Source organism: Hemitrygon akajei, chromosome 12 (assembly GCF_048418815.1).
Source record: "Hemitrygon akajei chromosome 12, sHemAka1.3, whole genome shotgun sequence".
In the NCBI taxonomy this organism is placed as follows: Eukaryota; Metazoa; Chordata; class Chondrichthyes; order Myliobatiformes; family Dasyatidae; genus Hemitrygon; species Hemitrygon akajei.
Window position 1 is genome coordinate 3,213,104 of NC_133135.1, and position 13,403 is coordinate 3,226,506.

General features: G+C 44.8%; 2 protein-coding genes across 5 annotated transcripts in view; one reads left to right on the plus strand and one right to left on the minus strand.

The window, feature by feature from the left end:
- tnni3k (TNNI3 interacting kinase) overlaps positions 1 to 1,961 on the minus strand; it is a 125,765-nt gene extending 123,804 nt beyond the window's left edge. For 2 of the 3 annotated variants that reach the window (XM_073062479.1, XM_073062478.1), the window contains exons 1-2: positions 1,803 to 1,944; positions 1,323 to 1,563 (exon numbers count right to left, since the gene is read on the minus strand). Coding sequence is in view for 1 of the 3 variants with exons in the window: in XM_073062482.1 (XP_072918583.1) it covers positions 1,401 to 1,568; positions 1,803 to 1,896 (262 nt within the window). In the remaining 2 variants the exon portion in view is untranslated. Of the gene's footprint in view, positions 1 to 1,322; positions 1,569 to 1,802 lie in introns of all 3 variants that reach the window. The other variant, XM_073062482.1, reaches the window with a different exon arrangement.
- The window catches only part of lrriq3 (leucine-rich repeats and IQ motif containing 3), a 52,738-nt gene continuing 40,819 nt past the window's right edge, over positions 1,485 to 13,403 (plus strand). The window contains exon 1 of one of the 2 annotated variants that reach the window (XM_073062483.1): positions 1,485 to 1,604. The gene's annotated coding sequence lies outside the window, so the exon portion shown is untranslated. Of the gene's footprint in view, positions 1,605 to 1,821; positions 1,957 to 13,403 lie in introns of those variants that run through there. The other variant, XM_073062484.1, reaches the window with a different exon arrangement.

Sequence of the window (13,403 nt, forward strand, 5' to 3'; positions counted from 1 at the left end):
TTCAAGACCCTACCACAGTTAGCAGAAAGGAGTAAGGTTAGTCCTCAAGGAAAAGTCTTGAATCGAGGGAATGCTGGTTTCAGTAGTGTAAGAGAGGACTGGTGAAAGTCCTATCCTCCCCTACCCATCTCTTCCCTCCGCTGCCATTTCTCCTTCCCTTCCGTGGTCCACTGTCCTCCCCTTTACCTCTTCCACCTATCAACTTCCAGCTTTTCATTTCATCCCCTCACCCCCACACACCCACCTGGTCTCACATATCACCTTCAGCTTGTACACTTCCCCTCTCCCCGTCACACCTACCTCCTCCCTGTCACACCTACCCTCTCCCCGTCACACACACCCCCTCCCCGTCACACTCACCCTCTCCCCGTCACACCTACCCTCTCCCTCACCTGGTCTCATATATCACCTGCAGCTTGTACACTTCCCCTCTCCCTGTCACACCCACCCCCTCCCTGTCACACCTACCTTCTCCCTCACCTGGTCTCATATATCACCTGCAGCTTGTACACTGCCCCTCTCCCTGTCACACCTACCCTCCCCCTCACCTGCAGCCTGTACACTTTCTCTTCTCACCCCCCTCACCTGGTCTCACCTATCACCTGCAGCTTGTACACTTCCCCTCTCCCTGTCACACCTACCCTCCCCCTCACCTGCAGCCTGTACACTTTCTCTTCTCACCCCCTCACCTGGCTGGACTTCCCGCTGAGCTGCCTTCAGGAACTCCTGCTGTACTTCTGGCGATGATGCCCTCACAGTGCTGGGAGGGAGGGAGTTTGGAGGTTTAACCCCAGTGATAATCAGGATTATTTGGGATTTGAAGAGAAACTGCTGTCATTTTCTGAAGGTAGAGCTGGTGGAGCTGTCAGAAGTGCCTGGATGAGTATTTGGTTGAAGAGGGAATGAATGTTCAGGAGGGTGGTATCGATGCAGTGCTGATCAATGGGTACTTAGCCCTGGGTTGTGTTAAGCTACTTGAGAGATGTTGGAGCTGAAGTTTAGGAAGAATTGATCAGCTGTGACCTTGTCAAGTGGTGATGACAGTGTTAGGAATTAGATTAGTCTAAACTCCAGCAAGTACAGGCCCAGAGCCATCAAAACCTCCTCAAACGATAACCCTTTCATTCCTGGAATTATTCTTGTGAATCCTCTTTTGATCTGCTCCAATGCCAGCACATCTGTTCTTAGAAAAGGGGCCCAAAGCTGCTCACAATACTGCAAATGTGGTCTGACCAACGCCTTATAAAGCCTCAGTATGGTTAGTTCCTGCACTCATTTACTGGAAAACCTCCTCTGCACACTCCCCGAGTGTAGTAACCAACCTGAGCTCCACACTTAACCAGGCAGAGATCTGCCAAGGTTTACTTCAAATGCCATCCTGAACCCGGGCTTGTTCATACCAATCTTTGGCCCCACTGGATCAGCAAAAACATGATAGCGAACTCCAAGGGGAAGCTCCCTCCTCTCCAGCTTGCTGGCGATCTGCTGCAGGAATGCATACTCCTGTCCTCTGTCGGCAGCAGTAATGACCACTGCATCCCAGAACTCACCCGGCCTCACCTCCTGCCCTGCCGAGCACAACAGAAGGGCAACATCAGCAAGAGGTGAGAGAGTTAACAGAGGGGCAAAGGGACAGAGAAACAGGGGCTGGGGGAGGATTGGAGAGCAGATGGTTGGATGGGGAGAGGGTCGGGGAGAGAGGGGAGAGGGCAGTGGAAGGGAGAGTGAGGCTTGGTGGGGGAGGCTTGGAGGGGGCAGTGGAAGGGAGGGTGAGGCGGGCAGCGGACACGGCCAGCGCTTACCTCGAATGTTTTGGAAAGCTCGCAGCCGTCGCCTCGTTTCCTCTACCCTTCTCTGGGTCCCCCTCTCCATCCAGCTGCTCTCCCCCTGCTCCATCGTACCACCCCCGGGCAGTTCACGGCGGGGGCGGTGAGGGAAGGAACCTGATGACGTAAGGTACGTGAGGTCGGCGGCGCGGTCGCGGGTCAGCCGGATGGTCGCGGGTGCGCATGCGCCGTATCTCCATAGCAACCGGGCCTTGGAGCGATGGCGCGTCTTGTGTACTCAGCAAAGCCGGACCGGAGTGAGGCGAGTGGGAGACCGACAGCGCAGCGGGGCTGAGGGTGGGCAAGGTCGTGGCGGGAGGGCAGAGCCTCAGAGACAGACTATTCGGCCTACCCTGCCCATGATCGGCCACCCACCACTTGGTCTACACAGAACATTTCTTTGCCTTGGGATTCAAGTGATCGTCAAGATACTTATTCATTATTATGAGAGTCTCTGCTTCCAACTAGCCCCAGACAGCGGGTTTCATATTCCAACCCCCTCTACTGGGAAAATATTCCTCACAACCCCTCTGAACCTCTGCCAAGCTTGGAGACATGGTGTCAGGCCCACAATGTCAAGAAAACAAGAGCTGATCATTGACTTCAGCAAGGGGGACGGTGCACATCATACTGTCTATTTTAAAGATGAGATTGACAGCTTCAATATGTGCGAACATCAGAGGGAGCTAGCTAGAAAGCTGAGAAACGGGACCTCCAGGGTCACAGTCTCTGGGTTGCTTCATGCGCCAGTGCCAGTGAGTTAAGAATAGAATGATTTGGCAGGCATATGTGTCTCTGAGGAACTAGTGCAGGGGGTGAGGTTTGGATTTATCATTGGGATCACTTCTGGGGAAGGTATGACCTGTACAAAAGGGATGGGTTATACCTGAACCCAAGGTCCAATATCCTTGCCGGCAGGTTGTTCAAGTGTGTTTAAACTAATGGGAATTGGAGTGATCATGCTGAAGATGAGGTAATTGGTTTACAAACAGAGGCAATATGTAATGAGACTCCTAGCAAGAAGGGGCTGATAATAGGGGAAAATTGCAGTCAACAGGATGACTAGGGCATAAAAGGTGATCAAAATCAAAAAAGGTAAATACAAGACTAAAGGTGTTATATTTGAATACGCACAATAGATAAAGTAGATGAACTTGTAGCACAGATACAGATTGGCAAGTATGATGTAGTCATCATTGAATCATGGCTGAAAGAAGATTATAGCTGGGAGCTTAATGTCTAAGGATATACATTGTATCGAAAGGACAGGCAGGAAGACAAAGGGGGTGACATGGCTCTGTTGGTAAAAAATGAAAGTAAATCATTAGAAAGAGGTGACATCAGGTAAGAAGGTGTTGAATTGCTCTGGATGTAGCTAAGAAACTGCAAGTGAAAAAGGCCCTGATGGGAGTTACATACATACCCCCAAAGAGTAGTAAGAATGTGGTCTCCAAGTTATAACAGGAGATAGAAAATGCATGCGAAAAGGGTAATGTTACGATAGTCATAGGGGATTTCAATATGCAGGTAGACTGGCAAAATCAGGTTGGTGCTGGATTCCAAGAGGGTGAATTTCTAGAATGCTATGAGATGGCTTTTTGAACAGCTCGTGGTTGAGCCCATGAGAGGACCAGCTTCTCTGGACTGGGTGTGGTGCAATGAACCAGAATTGTTTAGAGAGATTAAGGTAAAAGAACCCTTAGAGGTAAGTCATCACAATGTGATTGAATTCGCCCTGAAATTTGAGGAGAAGCTAAAGTCAGATGTATCAGTATTACAGAAGAGAAAAGGAAATTAGAGAGGCATGAGAGAGGAGTGAACATAGAACATAGATATCTACAGCACATTACGGGCCCTTTGGCCCACAATGTTGTACTGTACCTATCTAAGAGTCTCTTAAAAGACCCTATTGTATCCTCCACCACCACTGTCGCAGGCAGTGCAACCCATGCACTCACCACACTCAGTGTGAAAAACTACCCCTGACATCCCTCTGTACCTACTTCCAAACACTTTAAAACAATGACTCCTCATGTTAGCCAATTCAGCCCTGGGAAAAAGCCTCTGTCTATCCATGCAATCAATGCCTCTCATCATCTTATACACCTCTATCAGGTCAGATCTTATACACTCTATCAGTTGGCTAGAATTAATTGTAGAAGAACAATGGCAGGGATGATGGCAGAGCAGCAATGGCTGGAATTTCTGGAACCAATTCGGAAAGCACAGGATATATACATCCCAAAGAAGTAGTAATTTAAAGGAAAATGACACAACTATGGTTAACAAGGGAAGTCAAAGCCAGTATAAAAGCCAAAGAGAAGGCATAGAGTAGAGCAATAATTAGGGGGAAGTTAGGGGATTAGGAAGCTTTTAAATAACAACAGAAGACAAATAAAGTAATTAAGAAACAAATAAGAAAGTAATACAATTACCTGTTTTTCTGCATTAATTACTCATAAAACATGTTCTGATCTTCATCTAAGTCACAATAATGGACAAGCATAATCTGCCTAAATTAATAACACACAAACAATTCTACTTTTCATGTCTTTATTGAACACATTGTTTAATGATTCATAGTCCATGATTCATAGTCCAGGCTGGAAAAAGGATGTGAACCCTGGTACTTAATAACTGGTAAAACCTCCTTTAACAGCAATAACCTCCGCCAAATGTTTCCTGTAGCTGCTGATCAGATTTGCACAATGGCAAATAGGAATTTTAGACCATTCCTCCATACAAAACTGTTTCAGTTTATCAATACTTCTGGGATAACTTGCACGAACAGCCCTCTTCAGGTAATGCTCCAGTATCTCAATTGGGTTAATGCCTGGCCATTCCAAAACATGAATTTTCTTCTTTTTAAACCATTATTTTGTTGATTTACTCTTGTGTTTCAGATCATTGTCTTGTTGCATCATCTAACTTCTTTTAAGCTTCAGGTGACGGCCCACAATCCTGACATTCTCATGTAAAATGGCTTGTTACAATTTTTAATTCAGAGTTTCCTCAACGATTGCAAGCTGTCCAGGTCCTGAGGCAGCAAAGCAGCCCCAAACCATGATGCTCCTTCCACCTTGCTTTACAGTTGGGATGAGGTTTTGGTGTTGGTTTGAGTGCCTTTTCCTCCAAACATAGCAGTGTGCATTTCTGCCAAAAACGTTCAACTTTTGTCTCCTCTGTCTATAGAACATTATCCCAGAAGTGTTGTGGAATATCCGGGTGGACTTTTGCAAACTTCAACCAAGAGTTTTACCATTGATATTATACTCTGTCTTCAAATTTGACCTACCAAAATGAACCACCACACTTATCTGGGTTGAAGTTTATCTGCCACTTCTCAGCCCAGTTCTGTATCCTATTGATGCCCCACTGTAACCTCTGACAACCAACCAGACTATCCACAACACTCCCCACTTTTGTCTCATCAGCAAACTTACTATCCCACCCTTCTACTTCTTCATCCAGGTCATTTATAAAATTGACAAGGAGGAGGTCCCTGCGAAACACCACTGGTCACCATCCTCCATGTAGAATACAAACCATCTACAACCACCCTTTGCCTTCTGTGGACAAGCCAATTCTGGATCCACAAAGCAAGGTCTCCTTGGATCCCATTCCTCCTTCCCTTCTGAAGGAGCCTTGCATGGGGAGCCTTATCAAATGCCTTACTGAAATCCATCCATATACACTCTATCCACTGATTTACCTTCATCAATGTATTTTGTTACATCCTTAAAGAATTCAATCAAGTTCATAAAGCGTGACCTACTTTTGACAAAGCCATGCTGACTGTCGCTAATCAGATTATGTCTCTTCAAATGCTCATAAATCCTGCCTGTCAGGATCTTCTCCAACAAATTGCCCACCATTGAAGTCAGACTCACTGGTCTATAATTTCCTGGGTTATCTCTACTCCCTTTCTTGAACAAGGGAACAACATTTGCAACCCTCCAATCCTCCAGTACTGCTCCCGTCCCTATTAATTAGATTAGATTAGATTCCATTTAACTTTATTGTCATTGTGCCGAGTACAGATACAAAGCCAATGAAATGCAATTAGCATCTAACCAGAAATGCAAAGAATAGTGTTCTTTACAAAATAACTGTAAATAAAAAGTAAGTGCTACAGCACACAAATATAAAAGTACTGAGACAGTACAATATGGGTGCAATACTGCTTAGTGCTGTGTTGTGAGGTTCAGCAGGGTCACAGCCTCAGGGAAGAAGCTCTTCCTATGCCTGCTGGTGCGGGAGCGGAGGCTCCTGTAGTGCCTACTGGATGAGAGGAGAGTAAAAAGACCATGGTTAGGGTGAGGTGCATCCTTAAGTTCAACACCTTATATACTGGCTGGGTAGCCTCCAACCTGATGGCATGAACATTGACTTATCTAACTTCCGTTAATGCCACTCCTCCCCTTCTTACCCCATCCCTGATATATTTAGTTTTTCCCCCCCACCTCTTTTTTCTCTCTCTGCCCATCACTCTGCCTGTTCTCCATCTCCCTCTGGTGCTCCCCTCCCCCTTTCTTTCTCCCTAGGCCTCCCATCCCATAATCCTTTCCCTTCTCCAGCTCTGTATCCCTTTTGCCAATCACCTTTCCGGCTCTCAGCTTCACCCTACCCCTTCTGGTCTTCTCCTATCATTTTGCATTTCCCCCTCCCCCTCCTACTTTCAAATCTCTTACTATCTTTTCTTTCAGTTAGTCCTGACGAAGGGTCTCAGCCCGAAACATCGACAGTGCTTCTCCCTATAGATGCTGCCTGGCCTGCCGCGTTCCACCAGCATTTTGTGTGTGTTGCTTGAATTTCCAGCATCTGCAGATTTCCTCGTGATGGGAATCATATATAGGCCTTCAAATCTTAGCTAAAATATGGATTTGAGATTGCAAAGGGAGCTTGAAAGGACATGTAATAAGGGTAATGGCACAATTGTAACGGGGGGACTTCAATATGCAAGGAGATTGGGAAGATAAGGTTGGTGTCGGATTGCAAGAGAGGGAATTTGCTGAATGCCTACGAGATTGCTTTTTAGATCAGCTTGTGCTTGAGCTGACTCAGGGGAAAGCTATCTTAGATTGGGTGTTGTGTAATAACACAGATCTTATTAGAGAGCTTAGTGTAAAGGAAATCTTGGGAGGCAGTGATCATAATATGATTGCGTTCATACTGCAATTTGAGAGGGAGAAGCATTAGAGACATGTATCAGTATCACAATGGAATAAAGGGAATTATAGAGGCATGTGAGAGGAGCTTGCCAAGGGTGGATTGGAGGAGGACGACGGCAGAGCAGAGATGGCTGAAGTTTCTGGGAATAGTTCAGAAGGCGCAGAATAGATAATGTCCCACAGAAAAAGAAGCAGTTCTCAAATGGCAGGGGAAGCAATGCATTTGCAGCAAGACTTAGATAAATTGGAAGAATGGGCAAAAATGTGGCAGATGGAATACAGTGTTGGAAAATGTATGATAATGCATTTTGGTAGAAGGAACAATAGTGTGAACTATTATTTAAATGTGGAGAAGGTTCATACATCAGAGGTGCAGAGGGTCTTGGGAGTCCTCGTGTAAGACTCCCAGAAGGTTAATTTGCAGATTGAGTCTGTGGTAAAGAAGGTAAATGCAATGTTGGCATTTATTTCAAGGGGGATAGAATATAAAAGCAAGGAGATAATGCTGAACCTTTATAAGACCCTAGTCAGGCCACACTTGGAGTATTGTCAACAGTTCTGAGCCCCATATCTCAGAAAGGGTGTGTTGTCATTTGAGTGATTCCAGAAGAGGTTCATGAGGATGATTACAGAAATGAAGGGGTTAATGTATCAGAAACGTTTGGCAACTTTGGGTCTGTGCTCACTGGAATTCAGAAGAATGCGGGAGGATCTTATTGAAACCTGAATGTTGAAAGGACTTGATAAGTTGGATGTGGGGAGGATGTTTCCTATGGTGGGGGTATCCAGAACTAGGGGGCATGCCCTCAAAATTGAGGGGTGACCTTTTAGAACAGAGGTAAGGAGGGATTTTTTGTTGTCAGAGCGTAGTGAATCTGTGGAACGCTCTGCCTGCAGTAGAGGTCAAGTTCATGGGTAGATTTAAGGCTGAAGTTAATTGTTTCCTGATCAATCAAAGGATATGGCGAGATGGCAGGTGTATGGGGTTGAGTGGGTTTTGGGATCAACCATGATGGAATGGCAGAGCAGATTCGATGGATTGAATGGCCTAATTCTGCTCCTATATCTTATGGTCTTATGGAAACTTATCAAACAACTTATTAAGGTCCATAAAGATAACATCTACGTCTACCTTCATCATCTTGAAAACCAGAATCAAGTTAGTGAAACACAACTTACTCCATACAAAATCATGCTGACTGCCCCTAATTAGGCCATTGTTTTCAAATGCTCATAAATCCTATCCCTTTGCATAGTGGCCTTTATAAATCAAGTCATTGAGTACAGGAGTTGAGATGTTATGCAGTTATTAACAGTTGTAGAAATTGATGAAGCTAATTATTGTGTCCAATTCTGGCTACCTACCTACAGGAAAGATATCAAAAAACTTGAAAGGGTGCAGGGAGAATTTACACAGATATTGCTGGGACTTGAGGGCATGGACATTGGGACTTAATTCCCAGAGTGCAGGAGAATGAGGGGAGATTTATGAGGAGTATAAATAGGGTAAATGCAAACCAGGCTTTTTTCCCTCAGATTGGGTAAGACTAGACTTAAGGTTCATAGGTTAAAGGTGAAAGTTGAACTATTTAGCTGGAGCATGAGGGCGAATTTCTATCAGAGGGTTGTGTAGTTGTGGAATAATCTCCCAGCGGAAGTGGGAGATGCAAGCTCAATTGTAACATTCAAGAGAAGATTAGATAGGTACATAGGTGAGAGATATGGTGTGCAGGTAGGTGAAACTAGGCAGCAAACCAGGATGACATGGTCTAGATGGACCAAATGTCTTGATTCTGTGCTGAAGTGCTCTATGACTTTTTCCAATAGCTTTTTAGTAATGTGAGGCTAACTTCTGTATTTATCAGGATTATCCCTCTCCTTCATTAAACAATGGAACAGAAAAAGTGTTTACAGACAGACAGACATACTTTATTGATCCTGAGGGAAATTGGGTTTTGTTACAGTCACATCAACCAAGAATAGTGAAGAAATATAGCAATATAAAAATCATAAATAATTAAATAATAATAAGTTAATCATGCCAAGTGGAAATAAGTCCAGGACCAGCCTATTGGCTCGGATTGTCTGACACTCCGAGGGAGGAGTTGTAAAGTTTGATGGCCACAGGTAGGAATGACTTCCTATGACGCTCAGTGTTACATCTCGGTGGAATGAGTCTCTGGCTGAATGTACTCCTGTGCCTAACCAGTACATTATGGAGTGGATGGGAGTCATTGTCCAAGATGGCATGCAACTTGGACAGCATCCTCTTTTCAGACACCACCGTCAGAGAGTCCAGTTCCATGCCCACAACATCACTGGCCTTACGAATGAGTTTGTTGATTCTGTTGGTGTCTGCTACCCTCAGCCTGCTGCCCCAGCACACAACAGCAAACATGATAGCACTGGCCACCACAGCCTCATAGAACATCCTCAGCATCATCCGGCAGATGTTAAAGGACCTCAGTCTCCTCAGGAAATAGAGATGGCTCTGACCCTTCTTGTAGACAGCTTCAGTGTTCTTTGACCAGTCCAGTTTATTGTCCATTCGTATCCCCAGATATTTGTAATCCTCCACTATGTCCACACTGACCCCTTGGATGGAAACGGGTCACTGGTGTCTTAGCCCTCCTCAGGTCCACCACCAGCTCCTTAGTCTTTTTCACATTAAGCTGTAGATGATTCTGCTCACACCATGTGACAAAGTTTCCCACCGTAGCCCTGTACTCAGCCTCATCTCCCTTGCTGATGCATCCAAATACAGCAGAGTCATCAGAAAACTTCTGAAGATGGCAAGGCTCTGTGTTGTAGTTGAAGTCCGAGATGTAGATGGTGAAGAGAAAGGGAGACAGGACAGTCCCCTGTGGAGCCCCAGTGCTGCTGACCACTTTGTCTGACACACAGTGTTGCAAGCGCACGTACTGTGGTCTGCCAGTCAGGTAATCAATAATCCATGTCATAATACATAATACATAAAAATGCTGGAGGAACTCAGCAGGTCAGGCAGCACCTGTGGAGGGCGATAAACAATTGATGTTTAACCAGCAGTGAAATAAGTTTGTGATCTTGACCTGTTTATGAAGTCTATTGTACTTCCCTAGAAAGAGATCATTTCAACCTGTTCAGTCTATGCTGGCTTACAGAATGATCTCATTTCCCAATAATTTTACCAAATACACACAAACTCCTCTCAGCTCCCACCAATCACTCACACACCAGGGGCAATTTATAGTACCCAATTAAGACCTTAAGACATAGGAACAGAATTAGGCCATTGAGCCCATCAGGTCTGCTTCACCATTCCATCATGGCTGATTTATTATCCCTCTCAACCCCATTCTCCTGCCTTCATCCCAAAAATATAATCAGGAACTGATCAACCACCACCTTAAATATAGCAATATACTGACAACTGTCTGGGCCAATTAGTTCCACAGATACAGCACCCTCTGGCTAAAGAAATTCCTCTTCATCTCTGTTCTAAATGAACGTCCTTCTATTCTGAGGCTGTGCCCTCTGGTCTCAGACTCCCCACTATTGGAAACATCCTTCTTGCATCTACTCTATCTAGGCCTTTCAATATTCAACAGGATTCAATGAGATCCCCTCTCCATTCTTCTAAACTCCAGCAGGTATGGGCCAAGAGCCATCTAACACTCCTCAAGTGTTAAGCTTTTCATTCCTCGGATCATTCCTGTGAACCTCCTCTGGATCCTCTCTGAAGCCAGCACATCTTTCCATAGACAAAGGGCCCAAAACTGCTCAAGTTACTCCAAGTGCTGTCTGACCAATGCCTTATAAAGCATCAGCACTGCCCCCTTGATTTTGCATTCTATTCCTCTTGAAGTGAATGCTATCATTGCATTTGCCTTCCTTACCACCGACTCAACCTGCAAGTTAATCTTCAAGGAATTCTGCACCAGCACTCCCAAGTCCTCTTGCACCTCTGATTTTTGAATTTTCTCCCCATTTAGAAAATATTCCATGCCTAAATGACCATGCTCTTCCTTTATCTATATTCTACCTGCCACTTCTTTGTCTATTCTCCCAGTCATGCCTAAATCCTTCTGCAGACTCCCTATTTACTCAATACTACTTGTCCTTCCACCAATCTATATCATCCCCAAACTTGGCCACTAAGCTAACAAAATCTGCAGATGCTGGAAATTCAAGCAACACACACAAAATTCTGGAGGAAATCAGCAGGCCTGGTAGCACCTATGGAAAAGAGTAAACAGTCAATGTCGTGGGCTGAGACTCTTCAGGACTTCTTATGAAGTGTGTTCTGATGAAGGGTCTTGGCCCAAAATGTCGACTATTTTAGGAAGTCCACTATCATCTTGGTACAAGGTAATGTGCTTCAGTGACTACCACCCAGATGTGACATCCACCATCATGAAGTGCTTCGAGAGGTTGGTTATGGCACACATTAACTCCAGCCTTCCGGATAATCTCAACCCATTGCAATTTGCCTACCATCGAAACAGATCTTCAGCAGATAACATCTTCCTGAACCTATGCTCATCTTGGGAGCATATGGACAGTAAAGGCAGATTAATTTCTTGACAATATCTCCACCTTCAATGCAATAATTCTAAACAAACATCCCTCCAAACTGAGACCAGGAACTCAGCACCTCCCTTGGCAACTGGATCCTTTCCCTTTTTCCAAAGGAGGTTTATTCAGTGATTACAGCATACAGTAGTCAAAGTGTTATATCAATGCACGGAGTATAAGAAATCTTGTTGCTCTGTTACAGATAGTCAGATATGATGTTGTGGACATCATTGAATTGTGGCTGAAGGATGGTTGTAGTTGGGAGCTAAATGTCCAAGGTTACATGTTGTATCAGAGGGATAGGAAGGTAGGCAGAGGGGCTGGCACGGCTCTGCTGGTACAGAATGGCATCAAATCAAGTCAAGTCAACTTTTATTGTCATTTATGTGTCTGTACACATCAGACTTCCAATATAACTCGGAGTCCTGCCATGTGCAGAAGTTCGCTGATGACACGGCCATAGTGGGGTGTGTCAGGAATGGACAGGAGGAGGAGTATAGGAAACTGATACAGGACTTTGTGATATGGTGCAACTCAAACTACCTGCGTCTCAATATCACCAAGACCAAGGAGATGGTGGTGGACTTTAGGAGATCTAGGCCTCATATGGAGCCAGTGATCATTAATGGAGAATGTGTGGAGCAGGTTAAGACCTACAAGTATCTGGGAGTACAGTTAGACGAGAAGCTAGACTGGACTGCCAACACAGATGCCTTGTGCAGGAAGGCACAGAGTCGACTGTACTTCCTAAGAAGGTTGGCGTCATTCAATGTCTGTAGTGAGATGCTGAAGATGTTCTATAGGTCAGTTGTGGAGAGCGCCCTCTTCTTTGTGGTGGCGTGTTGGGGAGGAAGCATTAAGAAGAGGGACGCCTCACGTCTTAATAAGCTGGTAAGGAAGGCGGGCTCTGTCGTGGGCAAAGTACTGGAGAGTTTAACATCGGTAGCTGAGCGAAGGGCGCTGAGTAGGCTACGGTCAATTATGGATAACTCTGAACATCCTCTACATAGCACCATCCAGAGACAGAGAAGCAGTTTCAACGACAGGTTACTATCGATGCAATGCTCCTCAGACAGGATGAAGAGGTCAATACTCCCCAATGCCATTAGGCTTTACAATTCTACCGCCAGGACTTAAGAACTTTTTAAAAGCTATTATTAATGCTTTTTGAGATAGTGATTTAGATGCATATCATATTTTTTACTGAGTTAAGTATTGTATGTAATTAGTTTTGCTACAACAAGTGTATGGGACATTGGAAAAAAAGTTGAATTTCCCCATGGGGATGAATAAAGTATCTATCTATCTATCTATCTATTTTGACCATAACTGCTGGTACAGTGCATAGTAAAAATGAGACAACGTTTTTCAGGACCATGGTGTTACATGACACAGTACAAAAAACTAGACCGAACAACGTATTAAAAAAAAAACAACACAGAGAAAGCTACACTAGATTACAGACCTACATTGGACTGCATAAAGTGCACAAAAACAGTGCAGGCATTACAATAAATAATAGACAGGACAATAGGGCAAGATGTCAGTCCAGGCTTCGGGTATTGAGGAGTCTGATAGCTTGGGGAAAGAAACTTACATAGTCTGGTCGTGAGAGCCCGAATGCTTCGGAGCCTTTTCCCAGACGGCAGGAGGGAGAAGAGATTGTATGAGGGGTGCATGGGTAGAAAATCAGTTAAATCAGTAGAAAGATGTGACATAAGGTCAAAAGATATTGAATCCTTGTGGGCTGAGTTAAGAAACTGCAAGGGTAAATGGACCCTGATGGCAGTTACAATTCAGGCCTCCCAACAGTAGCTGGGATGTGGACCGTAGATTACAACAGGAAATA